The sequence below is a fragment of the Petaurus breviceps genome, unplaced genomic scaffold (assembly GCF_028583685.1).
Source record: "Petaurus breviceps papuanus isolate PSGF00001 unplaced genomic scaffold, PetGlider_PUasm1.0 90792, whole genome shotgun sequence".
NCBI lineage: Eukaryota > Metazoa > Chordata > Mammalia > Diprotodontia > Petauridae > Petaurus > Petaurus breviceps.
The window spans coordinates 17,489,747-17,515,240 of record NW_027187347.1 but is presented as its reverse complement, the minus strand read 5'-3'; the positions used below and the strand labels follow the sequence as shown (position 1 = coordinate 17,515,240).

General features: G+C 37.7%; 1 protein-coding gene across 1 annotated transcript in view; it reads right to left on the bottom strand.

The window, feature by feature from the left end:
- The window catches only part of ARHGAP31 (Rho GTPase activating protein 31), a 181,513-nt gene that overhangs the window by 12,319 nt on the left and 143,700 nt on the right, over positions 1-25,494 (bottom strand). The window contains exons 6-10 of the mRNA XM_069069973.1: positions 25,233-25,372; positions 19,989-20,187; positions 15,400-15,524; positions 5,294-5,353; positions 143-706 (exon numbers count right to left, since the gene is read on the bottom strand). Of these exons, the coding sequence (XP_068926074.1) occupies positions 143-706; positions 5,294-5,353; positions 15,400-15,524; positions 19,989-20,187; positions 25,233-25,372 (1,088 nt within the window). The remainder of the gene's footprint in view (positions 1-142; positions 707-5,293; positions 5,354-15,399; positions 15,525-19,988; positions 20,188-25,232; positions 25,373-25,494) is intronic.

Sequence of the window (25,494 nt, the reverse complement as noted above, 5' to 3'; positions counted from 1 at the left end):
GGGGGCCTTCTAAAACAGTGACCCTTCTCCCTTCCCCAATGCCAACTGAGAGAAAGAGAATCTGGCCACACTTTTAGGAATTACATTGGAAATAGAAGAGAGTGGTTATCAAAATGAAGAGATGCCTTCCATGAAATTTTACCTGCAGAAGCATCAGCTACAGGTGTCTTCTCCTCCTCAAACCCAGGCCAACCCCCACCCTCAGCCCCCTGGAAAGAAGATTCTTCTAGGCTGGAGAGTGACTGCATTTCCTTAGGAGGTGTTCTGCAAGGGGTGCTGTTGGTACTGATAACTGCTGATACCCGAAGAGGTACCGACACGGCAAAGGGCTCTGAGATGTTGAGGGCCTTCCGCTGGTGACGAGGTGAGGATTCCATCTGGAAAAGGCTGCTAGTGAAGACTGATTTGCTGGAGCTATCATTCGAGGTATAGAACATGGCAAGCATCTTCGGAGAGGCCTGGTCATTGTCTGGATCCTCCACAGCCCGAAATACCTTCAGCTGCTCTGGTGGTGGGCGGGCCTGGGGAGCCTTGCCACCCACTGCTGAGCCCCCCTCAGCTCCTGCTGGGCCTCCGTCCTGGCCCCATTCACCCTCTTGCTTGCTAAGGTCACAAGAGCTGCCAGTACTTGTCTGCAGTTTCATTGCTGGGATAAAAAATCCTCCAGTGGTGACAGTCCGATTGAAATGTCCTTTGGTTTCCTTCCCTAGAGAAGTCAGAACAAACACAGGGACAGTTTTATGACACCAAAACACACAAAAGTTCTTATTCATCCACATAAATACATACCCATTACTCAGGTATAATACCCTGGGACATAATTACCTGTTCATAAACACCCATGCAAGTTATAAAGAAAAACATCATGTATGGACTGATAACAGAATTCTGAGATGGATGTTGTCATATAACAGAGTTTACCCAAATTAAAAGAGAAAGAAACAGCAACAGTAAAACAGCTATAGTATATCAGGAAGAAGCAACCAATTTTAATGATACATCGGTCAAATATTGGCTGATCATCATTCAGTTTCCTTGTCTATGCCCAGGCATAAGAGATAATGCCATATTTAGCCATAAGAGGAGTTTTTAGAAGAAGCCAGCTGTCAAGGTTGCTCGGGTATACAAGCTGAAGAGGGTTGTGCTTTAATACCAAGACCAGAGGTATATGATGCAAAAATTTGCTTGGTCCTTTAAGAAATTCTTAAATTAAGGTCTTTTTAAAAGTAAGAGCTGTTAAGGAGAGGGTCTGTGGGGGAGAAGATGGCAAGGATGCAAGGAAGAGAATGATTTCTTATTCAAGCAAAGAAAATAGTAAAAGCAGAAGGGAATACCAGAGCCCCCTACGACTGATGAGGCAGTCTTCTGGGAATAGAGAAATCAACAAGACCAAGGTTCCAATTTTGCTACTGAAATGTACAGACTGTGACCCTGGTAAAATTATGTAACCCCTCAGGACCCCAGATAACTCTCTAAGAATATAAGTTCTAAGGCAGAAAATTATTGGAAAAATAGGGCTAATTGTGGGGTAAGAGGATGTGAGTTCAGATACTGCCTCTGATGATGGCATTAGGCAGATCACCTAACCTCTCTAAAAACAAGCTAAAATAGATCATCTCTGATGTCCCTTCTATGATCTGCGTTGGTAGAGGGAATTTCTTCATTGGGAGTTCTCTACAAAAAATGAAGTCACAGGTTTGGATTTACCAAGAATTTCATGAAGAGAGAGAGAGAGAAAGGGTTGGGGATTTTGAGGCTTCAAGAGGTGAACAGGGATGCCAGATTTGTTTCCTTCTTTCTTTCTTTCCATCCCTCTCTCAGCTAGAAATTTGAGCTAACCCAACTATGGAGTAAAAAGAAGACAGGGAAGAAACAGAGAATAAATGAAAGCTGGAACCTGACTGGCTCAGTGACCAGAAAGGGAAAAGAACTTTTTTAAGGGGAAGTGGTCTGGCAGCTCTAGTGGCTGCTACAGGGAATTTTGAAGCATAAAACTTGGAGAGCTGAAATGGAGTGGCCCCAGGGGCTTTTCAAACCCAGTCTAGAAAGTTGAGTGTAAAAATGACTGCGAGCCCTAAAAGCTGAGTCACTGAATATTCCCAACTGATTTTTTCTTTAAAAAAAATTATTCAAAAGGATTATCTTCCATTTTTGCATTTGTGTTCTTGTTATGCCTTCCCAGTTAACATTCCTTCATAAAAGCTAAGTGATATTAAAATTGGCTATTAAACTTATTAATGATAAGTTAATTAATATTAAAAAGAAAAATCAAAGGGATTATTTTCTTTAGTCTTCCTTAAAGGATATTTAATAAGGACACAGAAGAATTCGGAAAAGCATAGGAAGACTTACATAAAATGATTAGGAGGAAAAACGTAGGACCATGATAACAATATATCCAATGACTATAATAATGGAACTGGAACAAAAATGAAATGGCATTGAATGCTGTATAACTATAATGGCCACACTTGGTCCTCAAGAAGAGATAAGGAAATTTATCTCCCTCATTTTTTTCAGAGGTGGAAGACTATGGATATGGAATATTATATATTGTCTGACTTGCTTGAAAGATTAGTTTTGCTATACTGCTTTTCATTGTCATAAGAAATGGCCTATGTTGTATAGGAGGAAGGAGGTATATATACATACACACACAAATATATAAATAAGAGTGATGTTAAAACAACAAAATATACCACAAATTAATTTTAAAGATAGTTATTTATTATTATTTTTCAAATAAGTCTAGGAAATGTGTGGGTATAAAAGTAGGAATAAGTTTGAATAGACAGTTACCTTTTAAATCTTAGGGGCAAAAAAGGCATTGCAGCCCACCATTTATATAATACACCACTAACACCTGGTGGAAGCCAAAACTCCTCAACTCCAACACGTCATGGCAATTACTATTGCAGGTGCAATTGTGTTTTAACTTAGATACTAAGGGCAGCTAGATGGTGGATGGATAGAGTACTAGACCTGAAGCCATCAAGACCTGAGTTCAAATCTAACCTCAGACACTTACTAGCTGTGTGACCCTGGCCAAGTCATTTAACCCTGTTGGTCTCAGTTTGATCAGCTATAAAATGAACTGGAAAAGAAAATGGCAAACCACTCTAGGATCTCTGTCAAAATCAGGTCACAAAGAGGCAGAAATCACTGACAACTGATGAGTACTCATTGTCTTGTAATTCAATTAAATTTAAAAGGCATGTTTATAATGTACCTACTACATGCTGGGTAGAAGTTGAAAATGCTATATACATATATGTGTGTATGTATATATACATACACATACAAGCACATGTATAAGACATGCATACTATATAGGTATATATATCTTTTGTTAATATAAATTAATAATTTCTTGGTATATTGTTGATTTTAATATTGGACTTTATAAAGTGACATATCTAACTATACTTATTGTTATTATTATATATTTGTTGAATGGACATTAAAACCTTGGAGTCATCTTTGGCCCTTCCTCTCTCCTCATTTCTCATATTCAATCAGTTACCAAGTCCTACACATTCCACCTTGAGAATAACTGTCCATTTATTTCCACAATTCTACCTTTACTATGACCCACTCAAACTATTGTAACAAACTTCAAATGGATCTTCCCTCACCAGTATCTGCCCCCTTCACTCCATTCTTCATTATTCTTATAAGAAAGATTAACTTTTCTTATCCACATATCTAGTCTTATTATTTTTTTGCTCAAAAAATTTGAGTAACTCCTTATCTGTCTCTTATGTGCAGTTTACAGACATTTGTCAGGCATTCAAGGCTCCCTAGTACCTTTCTTACCTGATTTAATATTACTTCTCTCCCCACAAACTATGTCGTAGCCAAACTAGGCTACTGTGTGTCACTTAACACACACTATATTCTCCCACCTTTCCTTATGCTATTTCCTTTGCCTGGGATGTCCTCCATTTGAGCTGGGTGTAAAGACAAATGATAGCCCTAAAAGCTAAGTCACTGAATATTCCCAAATGAAATGGGGGGGGGGGGCGGGCAATTGGGGTTAAGTGACTTGCCCAAGGTCACACAGCTAGTTTTTGTGTTAAGGGTCTGAGACTGGATTTGAACTCAGGTCCTCCTGACTCCAGGGCCAGTTCTCTATTTACTGTGCCACCTAACTGCCCCCCATTAAAAAAAAAAATTATTCAAAAGAATTATATTCTGTTTTTGTATTTCTGTTCTTGTTATGCCTTCCTGGTTAATATTCCTTCATAAAAGCTAAGTGTTATTAAAATTAGTTGATATTAAAATTATTAACAATTACAATTAATAAGAAAAATCAAAGGGATTATCTTCTTTCTTTAGTCTTCCTTAAAAGATGTTTAATAAGGACACAGAATAATTCAGAAAAGCATAGAAATCAGAATTAAACCAGAAACAAGCTGATTAGACGGAAAAACATATAACCATGAAAATAGCATATTTAATGACTACAATAATGGAAAAGAGCAAAAATGAAATGGTACTGAATTCTTTGTAACCTTAACTTTCCCTATTTGCCTGAATTCCTGCCCATCCTTTAAAACCTCCTTTGTGAAGCCTTCTCTCATCCCTCTTCCCCACTAGTCACTAACAACTTTGCTTCTTAGAAGTCACAAAGCATTCTATTTTTCAAATGTCTATAACACTTGTCAGGTAAAAAAGTGCATTATAGTTTGTCATTTCCCCGGATTAGATTCTAAGCTCCATCAGCACATTTAAACTTCATATATAGGGCCTAATGTAGTGCTCACCAGACAGCAGATTTTTTTTTAATTATGAAGAAATAAATGGGTGGATGAATAAATATATACTTTTTTTTTTTGCTTCTCCTTACCCTTTACTGATTCCTATTTCTTCCCCTCCCCCTTTCTCCACCCCCAAAGATCCCCCATAATCAGTAAGTAGAATCACACTAAACAAATCAACATATTGTTCATGTCTGAAATTCTATGTCTCATTCTGTGGCTGAAGTCCATGACCCAAGAGGGTTCCTTTTTTCCATGCCACTCATATTAGACTCTCTTTGAACCAAGCTCATGCATGATGGAGAAGATCATTGCTCTCCAGATATGTTAGCCTTAATGATCTTAGTTTTTAGGGGACATGTCATAGAGCTCCTCTGAAAGGGCAGGCTGCTCTGTGCACCTCAGGACTTGTCCATACTGCCCCTTAAGTAAGAGCAGATCTGATTGGGCAAGAAATGGAGGCTTGCAAGTGTATGAATGCAGCAACCAACAGCTCAAAACGGTTGATTCAGATATCAATTATTAGGTCTCACCTTCTACTGGCAGAGAACAGAGGGAGTCCATGCTTTTGGCAGGTCGGATGGTGGCTTTTTCTATTAAAAAACAAACACCAGTATTAAAAAACCTTACAATATCATTAAAGAAATAGTATCCTAGAAGAAATAATCAAATTATAAATATGTAGTAAAAAAAATTTCATAAGACTTTTCCATGTAGTATTGAAAATTTACTAGCCCAGAAAATTTAATTATTAGATAATTACTGACGTTTCTCAATGGAGTCTCCTTTTATTTAATAATTATTCCCCCACTGTTAAAGTTCACTCATCTTATTTACAGAAGATATTATCAGGTTGTCAGGACTTATACTTATCTACATGCATTCCTACCAAGATTGGTGATGAGGTCTCAGAACCTACAGGAATTAAATTTCAGCGATGGGGAGTGGGCTTTGTTAGGTAAATGTAGAGACAACAATGAGAAATGACAGTTAACAATGAAGTTGCAGAAAAACTTTTTTAAAAATGCAAAGATAACTAAAAGGCACCTCAGCCCGAATCAATTTATCCTAAATACTTCAGCATATCCTGAGGCAATCTTTGTTTTAAAGCATAATACATAAATTGACATTCATAAGAATGACACAAATTCATCCAAAAAAAGACAATTATTTTCAATATGCTGTTGAACCAGGGAAGTACGCAATCTGTTTTAGAACATTTTCCATTTGAATTCATTAAAATAAATTTTGGTGCTTAAAGATATAAATGCTGAGATATCTGAAAGGCCTATCCCCCAAGTATTCCAAATAGCCAAGGTTTGTTTTTTTTATTTTTTTTATTTATTTTTTCTCCATTTGTATTGATATCTTTTGTTTTCCCATAATTTGCAAATATATTCCCCCTCCTCCTTTACCCAGAAAGCCGTCTCTCTAAGGCAATGGTTGTCAAACTTTTTGGTCTTAGGATACTCCCTTCACACTATTAAAAGTTATTGAGGATTTCACAAAGAGCTTTTATTTATATGGACTATATCTCTCAACATTTACCATATTGGAAATGAAAATGTCATGGTATTATTACAAAAATAATTTTGACTTCCAGAACCCCTCTGAAAAGGTGAGGCTGCCTGGATCATACTCTGAGAACTGTCGCTTTAAGGTTTCATCCAGAGTTAAATTTATGATCCCATGATCCTTTAAACAAAAAAAAGAAGGATTTTTTTTAAAAGGCAATTCAGCAAAACTAGTCAGCATTTGCCGAATTTGACCACACATGCATTCTTTCCACACAGAACTTCTCTTTAAAAAACTAATAGCACTGAAATGGTATGGCTATAAAATCTTAAAACAGTTTAAACAGTCACTATCACCATCTGTCCCTGACACTTTTGCACCTACCTTGTCTGGTCTAGCATTTCAGTTTTCAATATGTATTTACATATATCATTGTACCTGAACCTCAAAAACCATCATGAGGCAATAAAAATAGAAACAATAATAACTATTATTATTAGAGCAGATGTCTATGGAGCATTGTAAGTTTTACTAAATGCTTTAGAAACATTATTTCCAAAAAAACTCCTTGATATAGGCACTCCAGACTTTATTATTCTCATTTTACAGAATCTCAGAACAAAAGAAGTTAAGTGACTTTCTTAAGGTCACACAGCTAATAATAACTGATGGGGCAGGGAATAGAGCCCACTTCTTCAGATTCCTGGTCCAATGTACTTCTTACCATACTGAACTGCAGGTAGAATATGGTTACATTTAAAAATATCTTAACAACCTACATATAAACGTTCCATCAGAAAACATGACTACCTAAGTTCTTAGAGGTCTAATTATCTTGTAATGTTAAAAAAAAAAAAGGCAGGGAGGGGGGAGGGAGAAGAGGTGATAAAGGCAAACTTATAAAGATCAAATGAGACAAAGTTTTCACAAATCTCTCATTTGACAGGATACAAGTGAAACAAGGCTTTTATCTTCTAGATAGTTTGAGATCCAGCTAAGTCAGATCATCTTAAAAGCATGGCTTGAAAGAAAGACATCAAATAGATGAAATCTATTCATCAAATAGATAAATTCACCATTATCTATTTAATCAACTAGATGAAACAAATTTGCCAGCCTTTCCAGCATGATCTATTCTCCTCACTGCTATAATCAAACCACTACAAGTGGAAACTATCCTTTCACTGTTCCAGACACTAGGTGAGGAAGTGGAAACTGCACGTAATTTTGAGGAATGTGGAACAGAGGGATGGATATTGCCAAATCCACACACAAAAAAATTTGATAATGGAGGCAAGACAGACTTAAAATTATTTAAGGATCAATTTTCAAGATATTCCAGAGAAGAGGAAGATCCTAAAAGAATAGAAAAGATCTCAGATAGTATTATTGCAACAGAAAGATGCCTATGAAAAAAATCAGCAAATACCAATGTATATTTCTGTTTTCACATCACTATCCAATGTTTATGAGAACCTTCTCTTTATAAACTATATATGTATAAAACTGTATACCTCTTGATTGAGCAATACCACTACTAGGGCTATATACCAAAAAGATCTTTAAAAAGGAAAAAAGACCTACTTGTAAAAAAATTATTTATAGCAGCTCTTTCTGTGGTGGTAAAGAATTGGAAATTGAGGGGATGCCCCAATTGGGGAATGGCTGAACAAGTTGTGGTATATGAATGTAATGGAATACTATTGTGCAATAAGAATAATGAGCAGGAGGATTTCAGAAAAACCTGGGAGGACTTATATGAACTGATGCTGAATGAAGTGAGCAGAACTAGGAGACCACTGTACACAGTAACAGCAACTACAAATAACTTAACTATTCTCAGCAAGACAGAATCCAAGACGATTCCAAAGGACTCATGATGAAAATTGCTGTCCACATCCAGAGGAAAAAGTGAAGGAGTCTGAATGCAGACTGAAGCATAGTATTTTCATGTTTTTGTTTTTTGTTTTGGGGTCTGTGCGTGTATGTGCATATGTTTTAATTGATCTGTTTCTTTCATAACATGACTAATATGGAAATATGTTTTACATGGTTATCGATATATAACCTATATCAAATTGCTTACCATCTCACGGAGAATGGAGTTGAGGGAGGGAGGAATAACATTTGGATCTCAAAATTTTTAAAAATGAATGTTAAAAATCTGTCTTTAGGGGCGGCTAGGTGGCACAGTGAATACAGCAATGGCCCTGGAGTCAGGAGGATCTGAGTTCAAATCTGACTTCAGAGACTAAACACTTATTAGCTGTGTGACCTTGGGCAAGTCACTTAACCCCAATTGCCCTGCCCTCCTTCCTCCAAAAAAAAAAAAAGCAAAAAAAAAGTCTGTCTTTATAACTGGAAAATATGAAATACTATTTTAAAAAAAAGACATCTCCCAGATGAGAAAGAATGGTTAGATCCATGAGAAAACAGTGCATGATACTCTGCATGGAGCCAGAGTGAAGCATATTTTTCTGACAAGTCACATAGCCTTGAGGGATTTTCATGCAGTTTGTTCTTCTTACTTTGACATTTCAGAATTCAGAAGTGCATATAACTGAATTTTTACTGAATTCCATTTTCCAGATAATTTATAAAAGTTTTAAATAATGTCATTTCAAGATCTAATCTCAGGGAAAACTCACAGATTACTACCTATATAGGTCTATGCATTAGTGTAAGGTATGTGTGTGTGTGTGTGTGTGTGTGAGTGAGAGACAGAGACAGAGACAGAGAAAGAGAGAAGAGAGTGAGAGAGACTGGGTCAGTCTCTGTATCTTACCAAGGCTGGAGTGCTGTGATCATTCACCAGCCCAATTCCACTGTTGATTGACAAAGAACCTTTAACCTTTCACTTCCACAGGATCACTATATTGAAGGTAGACTTAGTACAGGCTCTTGATTGGCTTTTGTTCTATTCTAGCTCAGAAGTCCTAAACTCAAGAAATCCACCAGCTTCAGCATCCTCAGTAGCAGGAATTATGGGGATATAACACCATGCTCAGCTGTCTATGCATTATTAATTATTATAATCTGTGTTCAAATATTATCTCTGATGCTTATTAACTGCATGAAATTGGTCAATTCACATAACATCTCTATGTTCTTATGAATTTCATTAAACAGATTAGTCTAGTATGATTGTCACTCAGAAAAACTAGACTGCCTTTTCTTTTCTTTTTTTTTTTTGGAGGGGGAAGGGTAGGGCAATTGGGGTTAAGTGACTTGCCCAAGGTCACATGGCTAATTTATTTTTGTGTCAAGTGTCTGAGGCCGGATCTGAACCCAGGTTCTCCTGACTCCAGGGTCGATGCTCTACTCACTGCGCCACCTAGACGCCCCTGGACTGCCTTTTCTTTAACAGGTCATGTTTAAGTACTTGTCAATTCTATGCCTTAATATCAATCCACTACTATTATGGAAGCAAAATTCACCCTGGTTTACAACTCCTCAGGTCTTTTTAGAAGTCATTTTAATGCACGATCCTCACTTTGGCAGCTACCATATCCTCTGTCAAGAGATTGAGTTGCTGCTTCTAATGATAGATCATAAATTTGTGGCAATTCCACAACTTCATCCTTGAGTTTCATTAGAATTCATTCAGTCCTTTCACTCCCCAGTCATTTATTTATAAAAGTATATTGATCTTAAGATCATAGAGCTGGAATGAACTCTAGAGGTGATATAATTCAACAAGTTTGCTTTACAGGTAAGGAAATCAAGATTAAAAGAGGCAAGTGAATTGGCCAAGGTCACACTGGTAGTAAAAGGCAGAGCCAGGATTTAGATTTGGACTCCAAATCCAGTGTTCTTCTTAATACTGTTTCCCAGTGTCTTAGTTCTAGGATAGATTAGAATATCCAGGGCATTTACCACTAATTAAAATCAGTTTAGGTTTGGAAATCTTTCTTAAGAAAAAAGACAAGTAATCCATTTGGTGTCTCTTTTCTATTTCTTAACATTTTTCTTTCAGAGTGAACTGATCTCTACAAACCATTAAGTGGTCTCACTGATTTCCTAGCTGGCTTTCTCCATTGGATGTCTTCAAAACCTCTTATTATTGCTTACGATTCCCTTGTAAGCTGCTCCCTGAATTATTTTCCCCCAGTTAATTTCTAGTTTGCACCTAATAGTTTCCTGTTCTCTTTGGTTGTACTCTCTTCTCATTTCACAGGAGAAAGGTCCTTCTAATAGACTGCTTTATTGTCAGAATTAGCTATGTGGGATTGCATTCTAGCCCATGGTCCTTTTTTTTCCCTCCTAAAATCTTTGCCATGCATTTACTCAGGGCTTTGATTAAAGTGTTTCTTAAATATTCTCCATACCATCTGTATGTACTTTTCTTTTCAAAATAGACTAAATATTCAACTATAAATGAATGGTAAATGGCTTGTTATATGGAATATGAATGTGAAGAAATAGTTATGCCACAGAGACAAATATAAAAAAAGAAAAATGGGAAGATTTGCATGAAGTAATGAAGAGTGAAGAAAGTGTGAAAGAGTGAAGAAAGATCCTTCCTCCAGGGCCAGACACCAGAAAGACTCTGTTACCATAGCAACCCAGTAGCAAGGCCCCAATCCTGGGGCAGGACTAAAGCAAACCTCCACACCCAGGGGAGGCCAACAAGAAGACTCCATCCCCCAGTAGAAGCCAGAAGGGAAACCTACCCTCCCTAAGCCTTGAAGCCCAGTGAAAGGCAGCAGTAAGACCCTGAGTCTCAACACAAAAAGCTTGGGATAGTGTAGGACCAGAGTCAAACCTTAACATAAAAACACCAAGTCACAAAAAAGGCAGAAAAATTAGCAAAAAAGCAAAACAAAAAAGAACTTGACTATATGGTGATAGAGAGGATCAAGGCATAAACTTAGAAGAAGACAATAACATCAAAATGGCTATAAGTGAAGCCACAAGGGTAAATGTAATTTGGTCTCAGGCCCAAAAAGAATTCCTGGAAGAACTTAAAAAGGATTTAAAAAAGCAAATTAGAGAGTTAGAAGATAAATTTGGAAAAGAAATGAGAATAATACAAGAGAATCCTTTTTTAAAAAAGAGTCAATAGCATGGGAAAAGAGATACAAAAATTTATTGAGGAAAATAACTCTAAAAAGTAGAATTGGCCAAATAGAAAAGGAAGTGAAAAAGCTCACTGAATAAAATAATTCCTTAAAAATCAGAATTGAGGGGCGGCTAGGTGGTGCAATGAGTAAAGTGCCAGCCCCGGAGTCAGGAGGACCTGAGTTCAGTTCCAGCCCCAGATACTTAACACCCACACAAAAAAACTAGCCGTGTAACCTTGGGCAAGTTACTTAACCCCAGTTGCCCTCCAAAAGGCAAAAAAAAAAATCAGAATTGAGCAAGTGGAAGATAATGATTCTATGAGACATCAAGATATGATAAAATAAAATAAAAGTAAAAAAATGTGAAATTTCTCATTGGAAAAACAATTGACCCACAAAATTGATCCAGAAGAGATAATATAAGAATTATTGGTCTACTTAAAAGTCATGATAAGAAAAGAAAAAAAAAAAAGCCTGAGCAACATCTTTCTTTTTTTTTTTTTTTTTTTAAGCAATTGGGGTTAAGTAACTTGCTCAAGGTTACACGGCCAGTTATTTCTGGGTGTGGTGCTGAGTGTCTGAGCCCGAGATTTGATCTCCAGGTCGTCCCAACACTGGAACCGGTGCTCTTACTCGCTGAGCCACCTGGCCGCCCCTAAGCAATTGGGGTTAAGTAACTTGCTCAAGGTTACATGGCCAGGTGTTTCTGGGTGGGTGCTAAGTGTCTGAGCCCGGGATTCGATCTCCAGGTCTTCTCAACACTGGAGCCGGTGCTCTTACTTGCTGTGCTATCTGGCCGCCCCAACATCTTTCAAAGAATTATCAAAGAAAACTGCCCTGATATATTAGAACCAGAGGGCAAAATAGAAATTGAAAGAATACACCAATCACCACCTGAAAGAGATCCCAAAATGAAAACTCCCAGAAACATCATAGTCAAATTCTAGAGGTCACAGATCAAGGAAAAAGTACTGCTAGCTGCCAAAAAGAAACAATTCAAGTATTGTGGTGCTACAGTCAGGATCACACGGGATTTAGGAGCTTCCACATTAAAAAACTGGAGGGCTTGGAAAATGATATACCAGAAGGTGGAATTAGGATTTAAACTAAGAATAACCTATCCAGCAAAACTGAATATAATCTTTCAGAGGGGAAAATAGATATTTAATGAAATAGAAGACTTTCAAGTATTCCTAATTAAAAGACCAGACTCCACCACTAATACAAGACTCAAGGAAAACATAAAAACGTAAAAAAGAAGCATGAAAGGGTAAACATAAGAAATTCAATAAGGCTTACTATATAAACCATTTGGAAAAATGGGTGAAGAAGGAATCCTACCAATTCCTTTTACAACATGAATATGATACTGAATACCTAAACCAGGAAGAGCCAAAACAGAGAAAGAAAATTACAGATCAATTTCCCTAAAGAATATTGATGCAAAAATTTTAAATAAAATAGTAGCATAGAGATTACAGTAATATATTGCAAGAATCATACACTGTGACCAAGTGGGATTTATACCAGCAATGTAGGACTGGTTCAATATTAGGAAATGAGCATAATTGATCATATCAATAACAAAGCCAACAGAAACTATATGATTATCCCAATAGACACAGAAAAAGCCTTTGACAAAATACAATACTCATTCGTAATAAAAACACTAGAGAGTATAGGAATAAATGGAGCTTACCTTTAAAATAAGTAATATTTATCTAAAACCATCAGCAAGCAAAATCTGTAATGGGGATAAGATAGAAGACTCCCCAATACAGAGTGAAGCCCATTATCACCTCTATTATTTAATATTGTACTAGAAATGTTAGCTATAGTAATAAGAGAAGAAAAACATGAAAGGAATTAGAATAGGCAATGAGGAAGCAAAACTATCACTTTGTCAGATGATATAATGTTATACTTAGAAAATGCTAGAGAATCAACAAGAAAACTACTTGAAATAATTAACAACTTTAGCAAAGTTTCAGGATACAAAATAAACTCCTATAAATCATCAGCATTTCTACATATTACCAACAAAGTCCAGCAGCAAGAGATAGAAACAGAAATTCCATTTAAAATAACTGTAGATAATATAAAATATTTGGGAGTCTACCTGCCAAGACAAACCCAGGAACTATATGAACACAACCATAAAATACTTTTCACGAAATAAAGTCAGATCTAAACAATTGGAAAAATATTAATTGTTCATGGGTAGGCCAAGTTAATATAATAAAAATGATAATTCTACCTAAATTAATCTATTTATTCAGTACCATACCAATCAAACTATCAAAGAATTTATTTTAATATAGCTAGAAAAAAAATAAAATTCATCTGGAAGAACAAAAGTTTAAGGATATCAAGGAAATCAATGAAAAAATTGTGAAAGAATGTGGTCTAGCCCTACCTGACCTCAAACTGTATTATAAAGTGATAATTATCAAAACAATCTGGCACTGATTAAGAAATAGAGTGGTAGATCAGTGGAATAAATTACATATTACATTAATAGTAAATGGCCACAGTAATCTAGTATATGATAAAACCAAAACTACAACTTTTGGAACATAAATCCATTATTTGAAAAAAAAAAAACCTGTTGAGAAAACTGCAGAACAGTATGGCAGAAACTAGATACAGATCAACATCTCACATTATATAACAAGATGAGGTCAAAATGTGTAGAACATAGAATAGTTTATCTGTCATATTTATGGATAAGGGAAGAATTTAGGACCAAAGAAGATATAGAGAGCATTATAAAGTATAAAATAAATAATTTTGATTATATAAAATAAAAAATTTTTACACAAATCCAATGCAATAAAAATTATAAGAAAAGCTGAAAACTTAGAAAAAATATTTGCAACAAGTATCTCTGATAAAGGCCTCATTTTTCAAATATATAGACAACTGAGTCAAATTTATAAAACTACAAATCATTCCCTAATTGATAGATGGTCAAAGGTTGTGAACAGGCAGTTTTCACATAAAGAAATCAAAGCTATCTATAGTCATATGAAAAAATGCTCTAAATCACTATAGATTAGAGAAATGCAAATTAAAACAACTCACACCTCACTACTTCAAATCTATCAAATTGGCTAACAAGACAAAAAAGGAAAATGTTGGATGTTGGAGGAGATGTGGGAAAACTGGGACACTAATGCATTGTTGGTGGAGTTGTGAACTGATCCAACCATTCTGGAAAGCAATTTGGAACTATGCTCAAATAGCTATAAAACTGTGCATACCCTTTGATTTAGCAATACCATTGCTAGGTCTATAACCCAAAGCCATCCAAAAAAAAAGCAAAAAAGACCTATTTGTACAAAAATATTTATAGCAGCTCTTTTTGTGGTGGCTAAGAATTGGAAATTGAAGGGATACCCTTCAACTGGGGGATGGCTAAACAAGTTGTGGCATATATGATTGTAATGGAATTTTATTGTGCTATGGGAAATGACAAGCAGGAAGATCTCAGTAAAACCTGGAAAGATTTACATGAACTGATGCATAATGAAGGGAAAAGAACCAGGAGAACATTGTACACAATGACAGCAATATTGTTTGATGAAGAACTGTGAATAACTTAGGTCTTCTCAGCAGTACAATGATCCAGGACAAGCCCAAAGAACTAATGATGAAGCATACTATCCACCTTCAGAGAAAGAACTGTTAATTGTTCAAATACAGACTGAAGCATTGTATTCTTCACTTTCTTTCATTTTTTTCTTTTATTAAAATCTTCTTGTAAAAAATGACTAATATAAAAATGTTTTACATGATTACACATGTATAACCTATATCTGATTGCTTATTGTCTAAGGGAGGGGGAAAGGAGGGAAAGAAGGGATAGAATTTAGAACTCAAAACTTTAAATAAAATGTTTTTCTAAAAATTGAAAAGAGACAAAATTCAACATGCTTATATAATCAGTCATCTTGATTGACATACAAGTTTATCTTTCAGGGTTGGAGAGTCTGCATGCCCAAACCAAAGAAGGGAAGGAGCTGAGCTGGGAAAAATAGACCATAAAACAACATGCTTACCAGAAAGCCTCTGTCCTCTCACAAATACACTCCCATTACGGTTCAGCTTTGATTTTGAATCTGAGCCAGAACGTCCCAGGTTAAATATGGACTTCCACTTCTTAGATTTACTAGAGAGTTTCCTTCTAAAAAAAATTAACAATAATTATTTTTATTGTTTACTATTTAGATGGTGAGTAGCTGGGTGGTACAGTGGATAGAGCACTGGGCTTGGAATCAGAAAGACTCATCTTCATGAGTTTAAATCCCACTGCAGACATTTACTGTGTGGCCCTGGGCAAGTAATTTAACTCTGTTTGCCTCAGTTTCCTCATCTATAAAATGAGCTGGAGAAGGAAATGGCAAATCACTCCAATATCTCTGCCAAGAAAACCCCAAATGGGGTCACAAACAGTTGGACACAACTGAAGATAACAGAACAACAATAACAAATTTTGATGGTACTTTCCTCTTAGACAAAGAACTTTGCAGTTGCATTCTTAATCATGATGTTTCCTTAGCAACAGATGAACATGACATTTAGGAACTTATTCTCTGGAAAAATAAGTTCAGCCCAATGTTTCCCTATGGACAAGGAGTGCCGTGTAATGAATGTCCCAGCACAGATTCGAATAGGCAAAGGAAAAGAATCACTTCTGCTATTTCTAAGGGGCTGTCTGATTTTATAGGTGATGTGCTCCAAAAGTGGACCAAGGGTACACACATAATTTCACTGCATTATATACACACACTACATGGAATGTAAAATTTCCTTTTTTTAAAAGTCTTTTAATTAATTTGTTTATTTTTAGTTTACAACATTCAGTTCCATAGTCCCTTGAGTTTCAAATTTTGTCCCCTTCCCTCCCGGAATGGCGGCATGCACTCAAATATAGGATCTGGAATGTAAAATTTCTTTGCAATGTTGGTTAATTTTGTAGATTTAAAACTTTTTCTTCCTTTCTAAATTTAATTTAATTTATAAAGGATAGTTCTCTGGGAAGGAGAGAGATGATAAGACATGTAGGTGATATAAACAGGTATTAATATAATTTATTTATAAGTACTGATGAGTTTATTTATAAGTACTAAGGTGCATATAAACTTGTTCCCAAAGAAGAGATGAGGGAAAAAAAATCTCCATTCCATTTCTGTATAGGTGGGGCACTATAAGGGTGGAACATTGCAAATATTGTCAGACTCAATTTATAGTTTAGTTTTTTTCCCATTTCCCTTTATTTGTTTTCCCCTGTCTTTTTCTATTGTTTGTTACAAAGGATGGATTACTGGGTAGGGGAGAAGGTAGAAGTATATTAAAAAATGAAGGTAATATAAAAACAAGCAATAAACAAAAAATTTAAATGTTACCCAAAGGGGAAAGGGCTGGCTACTATGTGGACAGGAGTTCTACCATGAGTACATGGTGCAAACCTCAGCACAGTCCAAGAGTGTGTAGCTCCTCGAGGGCAAGGATTATTTCCTATTTATCATCACTGAGTCTGTGGAAGGGTGCCTATCACACTGTAACCACTTAATAAGTATTTGATTTGCCACCACCCAGTTCAGGGTCCATCGTCTTTGGGAATATCTCATTACTATGTGCTAGGCACTATGATAAGTACTGAAAATAAAAAGACAAGTAAGGAAGCCAGGCAGTCTCAGCCCTCAAGGAATTTACCTTCTAATGGGGCGAGTTGGAAAGATAACTGGTACGTATTAAGTGCTTACTTAATAAAAGCTCAATGTTTCTCTCTGTTTATCTAAAAGTTATAAATAGAACGTTTAGAAACAACAACAGCTAGGGGAGGCTAGGTGGCTCAGTGAATAGAGCACCAGCCCTGGAGTCAGGAGGACCTGAGTTCAAATCTGACCTCAGACACTTAACACAAAACCTAGCCTTGTGACCTTGGGCAAGTCACTTAACCCCAACTGCCCTCCAAAAAAGTGAAAAAAGAAAATAGTTAGAAACAGCAACAAAACAAAGTTCATGGGCATGGGGGTGGGTGATGACAGTTTAATGAAATAATCCAGGTAAGAGATGATGGAATCCTGAACTAGAACTGTGGCTGCTGATCAATAGAATCAAGGTTTAAGGTTTACAAGGTAGAGTACGTTAGGAAGGAAAAGGAATGATCATTTACAAATATTATTTGTAACATATAAATTTGTATTTATTATGTGTAAAATCACAAAATTGGAAAAACGATTGTCATTAACAATCTTGAGATGAAAGTGCTATTATCCTCATTTTTTGGTTGAGGAAATAGACAGACAGAGAGGTTAAGTGACTTGCCCAGAGTCGCATGGCTAATAAGTGGAGGTCAAATTTGAACTCAAGTCTTTCTGACTCTAGGCCCAGTGCCCAGTAGCACCGATGTGGGGAGTGGTTCCAGATTCCAAGAGTCCAAGATTCTAGTAGGGGATACATGAAGATGATAGAACAAATGAAGAAGGTATAAAATGGAATGACCAGGAAGTGAAGTGGAACCCTGGATTTGGTCAAGATAAGCCCTCCAATCAGATCCCTGGGCAGTTCCAGCAGAGGAATCCAAGGTTCTTGTGGGGACATGGCAGTGATGACAGTTCATGTGCCAAAGACATTGAATAGAGATGGTTGAGAAGTTCCCCAAAGAGCTCTGGTTCATGGAAAACAAGGGGAGAACCTTGTAAGGGTCTCCAAGCAATAATAACTAGACTTCCCAGGCTCTGGACATGCCCTCACGGCCCTCATTGCTACGACATCAATAAGGAAGACAAAGACCGTTGGCCACTTCACAGGCTGGGGGAGACATGCTTTCAATCGGCTGCAAATCTCAATTGAAACCAGATTCTGGATAAGAAAACACTGCCCATTTCTGCTTTCCACTGGTCTCTGTAGCTATTGCAAATGTAGGGGATGGACAATCAGCACCATATAGAGAGTTCAATTTATGACCTTTATTTTTATTTCTTTCAGAGAAAGGGAGGAGCAGGGGATACCAGCTGAGAAAGTATAGTAAATCAGGAAGCCACCAGGGGAGCAGAGTCCAATTCCTGTACTCATTTGGAGAAACTCGGGAATTCAGCCAAAGTAGGAACTAATCCTGAAAATATATGTCTATTTCTGCACAAAATCCTTGCTCTGAAGATTTCAAGTCGTTTACATGGGACTCATACATTATATAGTGTATTTCTAAAAACAAGCAGCAAAATGGCCAATAGAGGGAGACAGAGGAGCAAGAGACATCAAGCTCAGTGCTGTAGGTCTGTTCTAGTATCTTTCAGGCAGGCAGAGTGTGAGTATATTTCACCCAGCTGTATAACTGGCAATAATGCATCCCAGGTGTGGCAATAGGCTGGGAAAAATGCAGAGCTACACAGAAAAGTTATCTACTCTATAGAAATCAAACAATTCCCGGGACAGAAGAATTCTCTCAGAACTGCAGGGAGTGATGAGGTTGGGACCAGAAAGGAAATCATTTCTTCTTCTCTTGTCTTGTCTGTTTTGGGAGAACATATGACATTTTTTGCCCCTGAACCTTTCCCTCCACTATAGTCACCTTAATAAATGCTAGCTGATTGCCTTACTGTCTAGATTAGTACAGCAGACTCCTCAGTGGTTTTCCTGCCTCAAATTTCCCCCCACTGGACTCCATCCTACACACAAAGTGATTTTCCTCAAACATAGATCTAAGCATAGGACTCTCCTACTTAGTCAAGTCCAAGGGCTTCCTTTTGCCTCTCAAAAAAATATAAAGGTATCGTGATAATATAATCTGACTTTTCTTGCCCTCTCTCTCCCTTCCTATTGCTTCTCAGATAAAATATAAACCTCTCTATTGAGCTTTTAAAGCCATTCAAAAGCTGGCCCAATTTATCTTCCTAGTCTTTGATTCAGTCTTCCTTCTACTATGTGATTCAGTCAAACTGGTCTTCTCTCTGTAACTCTCACCCTACATTCCATCTCCTGGTTCCAAAACTTTGCATTGGTCATCCCCTATGTCTGTGATGCATTCCCTCCTCACCTCTCCCTCCTGGAGGTTCTTTTCCTTTTAAGACTTGACTTCAGTACCACTTCCTCCATGAAGCCTTCCTTGATACCCCCAAATGCTAGTGCCCTCCCTCTAAACTACCTTGTACTTACCTGTATTTATGTTTATTTGTATTTTTTAACTTTCTTTTTGTGCTTGTATATACTTATATATTTACTTGATACCTCCCCCATTAGAATATAATAAGAGCCTTATATGTAGGGATTGTTTCATTCCTCATACTTCTATCCTCAGCATCTAGCATAGGGCTTAGCTATCAGTCAGTCATAATAGATGCTCAATATAACCTTGTTTAATTGCCCTTCTCCCCTGGCAGAGAAGTGAAAAAGCCATTCCATGCTTCTCCAGCCTGCTCCTAAAATTTCCCAGCATTAAAAAATGTTTAACTTCTCAGGATAAAAAATACAAGCTTGGGGCAGCTAGGTGGTACAGTGAATAGAGAACCTGCCCTGGAGTCAGGAGGACCTGAGTTCAAGTCTGGCCTCAGACATGTAACACAAAAACTAGCCATGTGACCTTGGGCAAGTCACTTAACCCCAATTACCCTCCAAAAAGCAAAAAAAAAAAATACAAGCTTACTTGTTGTCTGGTAACTCCAGGACAGTATGGAAGAGGGCTCCTGTGGAAGGGACGATCTCAGGCAAGCTATTCTCCCTCCTCTCCTTGCGTGCAGGGTGGTTAGTAGCCAGACTCCGAGCCTGAGCTTCTTCAAGGCTCACCAGCTTCATCGGGAGGGAGAGGGCAGGCAAGGTCAGACTTTTCATAATTGGCCTGTTTTCTGTAAAGAAACAGGAGGAAGTCAGTCTTGTGAGGAGAACCTAAGGACTGAGATCAGACCATCCCTAATTCCTACAACCCCTCTCTTGGTAACTTTGTTGTTGAGTATAAACTCAGATCCCAAGGATCGGTGTGGGACTAGAGAAACAGGCCCTTGGCTTTCCTCCTGGTAATTCAGAAGTCATCACCAGAACCAGATTACCCCAGAGGACAACTTTGTTTGGCAATGACTTGCCCACGTCTGGGTTTTGGAGCTGAGGGGAGAAATGACAACAGGAGTAAAAGTGACTTTCTATCCAGTAGGCACTTTGTTTGCTGGTCGGACATGCTGGGAATTTGACTGCTCTGCCCAATGAAGGTAATCCTACTATTTGTTATTATTGAATTCTTTGAACCATGTTCAACTCTTCATGACTCCATGTTGGGGTTTTCTTAGCAAAGATACTGGAGTAATTTGCCATTTCCTTCTCTAACTCATTTTACAGATAAGGAAACTGAAGCAAGCAGGGTCAAGTGACTTGTCCAGGGTCACAAACTAGTTTCTGTTATGGGAATGGGAATTTAAGATCTTTCCTGCCCCTAGGTCCTTTGATAGGCTTAAGTGACTCTGAGAACCTTCTTTGACTTGAAAATATACTTTGCCTCCTAATAGGCTGAATATAGCAGGAGGCTTGTTTTTCAGGAATGCCCACACCTTGACACTTTGTGATTGGGCAGTGGGTCAAGAGGGTTGTTACATTCTCTGAGCCAGGAGAAGGCTATACATACCTTGATGTGAAATTTTGTTTTGGGGCTCACTTTGAGAAGAGTTATGTGATTTGACCAGATGAGACTCTGGTCAGCCATTGAGCCCCCCGGCTTTGAAAACCCAGATGTTGGTGCTTCCCTCTCTGGTAACTGACTAGGTATGGATGTAATGGTCAGACAGTTGGAAACCTGTCTGCTGATGTTTCTCTGTATCTGTTGTCTGCTTGTAATTTGTTTGCATTAGTTCATAGGACTTAAGTTATGAATGGGTGATTGATGTTATGATTTACAAAGTTAGAGTAGTTTTACCTGAGTATTAATATTTTTGTTATAATATATCATTGATTTTATTGTGAAATGATATTGATTAGGGAGCTATCATGATTTCTATGCCTGTATACTATGCTGCTTTGTCCTATAATTCTAGGGAGAAGAATTATTTTAAGTGTTGGTTAATAAATATGAAAATTTTTTAATATGCTACTTAAAACTTCTCACTTATATGTAAATAAGGCAGCTGGGTGACACAGTAGACAGTCTTGGACTTAGAGTACACAAAACTTGACTTTAAATTCTACCTCAGACACTAACTAGGGATGTGATCATAAACAAGCCAATCAATCAATAAACATCTATTAAGTAGCCTACTATGTGCCAGGCACTGTGCTAAGTGATGAGATGCATGTCACTGTCTCTGTACCTCAGTTTCCTCATCTGTAAAAAGGCAATAATAATAGCGCCTACTTATCAGGGTTGTTGTAAGAATCAAATGAAATCAGGGTGGCTAGGTGGCACAGTGAAAAAAGCACCGGCCCTGGAGTCAGGAGGACCTGAGTTCAAATCTGTCCCCAGACACTTAACACAAAAACTAATCATGTGACCTTGGGCAAGTCACTTAACCCCAATTGCCCTCCAAAAAGCAAAAAAAAAAAAGAATGAAATGAAATAACATTTATAAAGCGTTTTTACAAACTTTAAGTGCCATAAATGCTAGCTATTATTAACAAAGGCTTTTAGTGAAACTCCTGATTATAGTTACTCAATAAATGGCTAAGCTGATTAAACTGGAAGAAGGCTTAATATTCTATATTTATTTGATTCTCTTCACACATTTGTCCATGGTATGTGCATTCTTTTAATTCATGATTTTGTTGGTCACTTGTTAGGAGAAATATAGAAGGGATTGTTGGGCAGGTATGGGTTACACTAGATGGCCTTGGAGGTTTCTTCCAGATCTAAGATTCTGTAAGGGGAAAGGTACTTTTTGGGGAGATGCACTTTAGCAGGAGATGCAGGAACTGAATTATGGCTGAAAAATAAGATCCAGTACAAGGAAAGGCTAAAAGGAAAACCAAAAAATGTAAGAGACAACTTTTATGACTAATAATTAATCACGTAGTATATTTTATAGGCAGCTAGGTCGTGCAGTGGATAGAATGCCAGGCCAGGAGTCAGAAAGATGTGAGTTCAAATGGAATCTCAGACACTTACTAGGTATGTGACCCTGGGCAAGTCACTTAACCTCTGTTTGCCTGTTTTCTTAACCATAGAATAAGGAATAGCACCTACCTCCAAGGGTTGTTACAGGAATCACATGAAATCTATGTAAGGCACTTAGCACAGTGCCTGGTTCATGTAGTAAGTGCCTTTCTTCCTTTCCACAAGTCACTCCTTCACAGAGAGATTGGAGATTAAGATGTTACAGGGTAGTTACCCACTTTAGTAAGTCAGGGCAGCTAGGTGGCACAGTAGATAGAGTCAGGAAGACTCTTCTTTGTAAGTTCAAATCTGGCCTCAGACACTTACCAGCTATGTGACCCTGGATAAGTCACTTGGCCCCTTTTTTGCATCAATTTCCTCATCTGTCAGCTGAGCTGAAGAAAATTACAAATGGGTTCATGAAGAGTCAGACACAGCTGAACAGCAGCAACTCATTTAAAGTGGAATTCATATAAAATAAGATATTATCTTGTTATTAAACTAGTTCAAATCCTGGCTCTTCTGTTTATTAACTATGTGACTTTTGGTAAAACACTTAACGTCTATACACTTCATCTGTACGATGAGATTGTACTTCAAGTTTGAGACCCAATGAAGCCAAGTCAAACCAAAAGAGTGGAAGGTCCCAGCCAGCTCTAGACTTAACTTTCTTAGAAATCTGAGCAGGTTTAACTCAGCAAAAAACCCTTAAAGTAACAGTTCACAGCGGTCATGATCTTAACAGTTATCATGGAGCCAACAAAGGTAGCTTGGGAGCATAAGAATTGTTCGTGTGTTTCCAGCACTGGGCAGGGAGAGAAGGCGTTGTGCCCAGTGTGCCAGCCTGCCAGGCAGATTACCCCCTGGGGAGAGCAGTGACTGATGAGAGAGCATCACAACCTGATGTGGGAAATGTTCCAGGAAGCCATATCATTGCCTTTCCCGGAGCCTTTATTTACCAAACAATCTTTTGGTTATTAATTTGTTTTCCCAAGTAAGGTTGCCTACTGGGAAGAGATTGGGCTCTTCCAACATAAACATTATGGTTTCTAAACAGTTATATATTTTTTTACATCTGTATGAGATTAACCATGTCAATTGATAGATTGTTATTTTAGCATGTAAATCAATCTCATGTGAGTTTGGATAGTCATTTGCTTCAGGCTCTGGGTTGCACCTATTTGATTATGTAGAGACTAGACCTACAAGGAACAACTCTATACCTGTGATAATCTCACCAAGATCTATAACCCATCAAGTCTAGTCTAAAATTTCCTGATGGACATTACCAAAACTGTAACGACACTTGACCCAGAAATCCCTCTATAATGCTCCTAAACAAGTAATCAACAAAGTCACAAACTCGAAGAACACAAGTATCATGGACAAATGTTGGAGAACTATATAAACTTCAAAAAAAAATTTAAGCCCTCTTCCAATTTAATCAGTTCAGTCATTTATTGGGCAATTCAAGTCAGGAGTTTCACTAAAAGTCTTTATTAATAAGAGCTAGCATTTATACAGTGCTTAAAGCTTTGCAATATGCTTTGTAAACGTTATTTCATTTGATCCTTACAAAAGCCCAGGGAGGAAGGTGCTATTAGTGTCCCCTTTTACAATTTCACATGAAGTTTCTTGCATTTTTCTTACTTCTGAAGCTGTGATACTTAATCTTTCCTTGTAGTTTCAGCTCCACTTCAGACCATGGGAACCATATTTTCCCAAGCCTGGGAGAGAAATAAAAGGAGCTCTGGGCCATAATCCTCACCCTTTTGCATTCCACAATTCAGTCAAATGGACCTTTTGACTGATCTTCCTGTGAGATATCGATGTCCCATCTCCGTTCCTTTGTACTGACTGTCTCCCACCCCTGGAATGTGATCCTGCTTCACGTTAACTTCTTAGAATACTTACTTTCCTTCAAATGCCACTGTCTACATCAAGCTTTCCCTGATTGCCCTGGCTTCTAGAGACTTTCTTCCCCAAATTCCCTTCCATTTATTTTGCACACAGAGAAGCTACGTGATATAGTGGATAGATCTGGCCTTGAAGCCTGGGTTCAAATCCTACCTCTGAATCATAAGTCTAGATGACTACTGGCAAGTCACCCTTAGTGTTCTAAACAGTGGAGTAGGCGATGACTTATGGGAGGTTTTCTCACTTAGGAAATCCCTAGACCAATGAAATCACAGATCCAGTCCCTATATATTTTGTATATACCTTTGGTCTCCCCCAGTAGAGTGTTAGGTCCTTGAGATGGAGAAGTTTCATTTTTGTCTTTGTGTCCCCAACACCCAACATAGACCTGATTCCCCAGGGGGCACTAATATCTTTTGGCTGGTTAACTGATTAGCTCTTGTACTTAAGTGATCTTGATGAAGGCATCAGCATCTTCTGAGATGGCAGGTGAAGGAATAAAAAGGCAGCTAAGCATTGGAATGTGCTCATTGCAGCCGAACATTAACTCAACCTTGTAAATAGCTTAGAAAAATCACTATGACCACAATAATTGCATGAATCCTGTTGCCCTTAACCACATCATAGGGACTGAATACGTGATAGGTGCAAGCCGTGAATGACAGAACAGGCAGAAACATGCAAAGGCCAATGACAGACACACAGAACATACGTCCAGCAGACACAGATATATGCACAGCAAGGCCTAACAAATATTAAAGGCATGGAGCCATGCATGGAACAGACGCACACTAGCTTGGATTCTGTGCCTGTACCAACTTGTTTCTGGCTTCCGCACCTACAGCAAAGAAAGACTGGGACGGGCAGCTAGGTCATGTGACAAATGTCAGGACACACAATTACCATCATTCTCTATGGAGCAGGAGGAGCTGCTGAAAATTTGATCCACATGATTCAAGATAAACTCAATCACCACCTGCTGGACTCGGACGGCAAGAAAGGCTGCATCTCCATTACAGCCAATAGCTTCAATTTCCTTAGACCTAAAGCATAAGGGAAAATATAGAGTGAGCAGTAGTGCATTATGAGATAGGAAAGAAAAAGTAATCAGAAGGACCTAGGAGCCAAATCCCTCAATTTTTTAACATTTGCTAACCTGTATGGT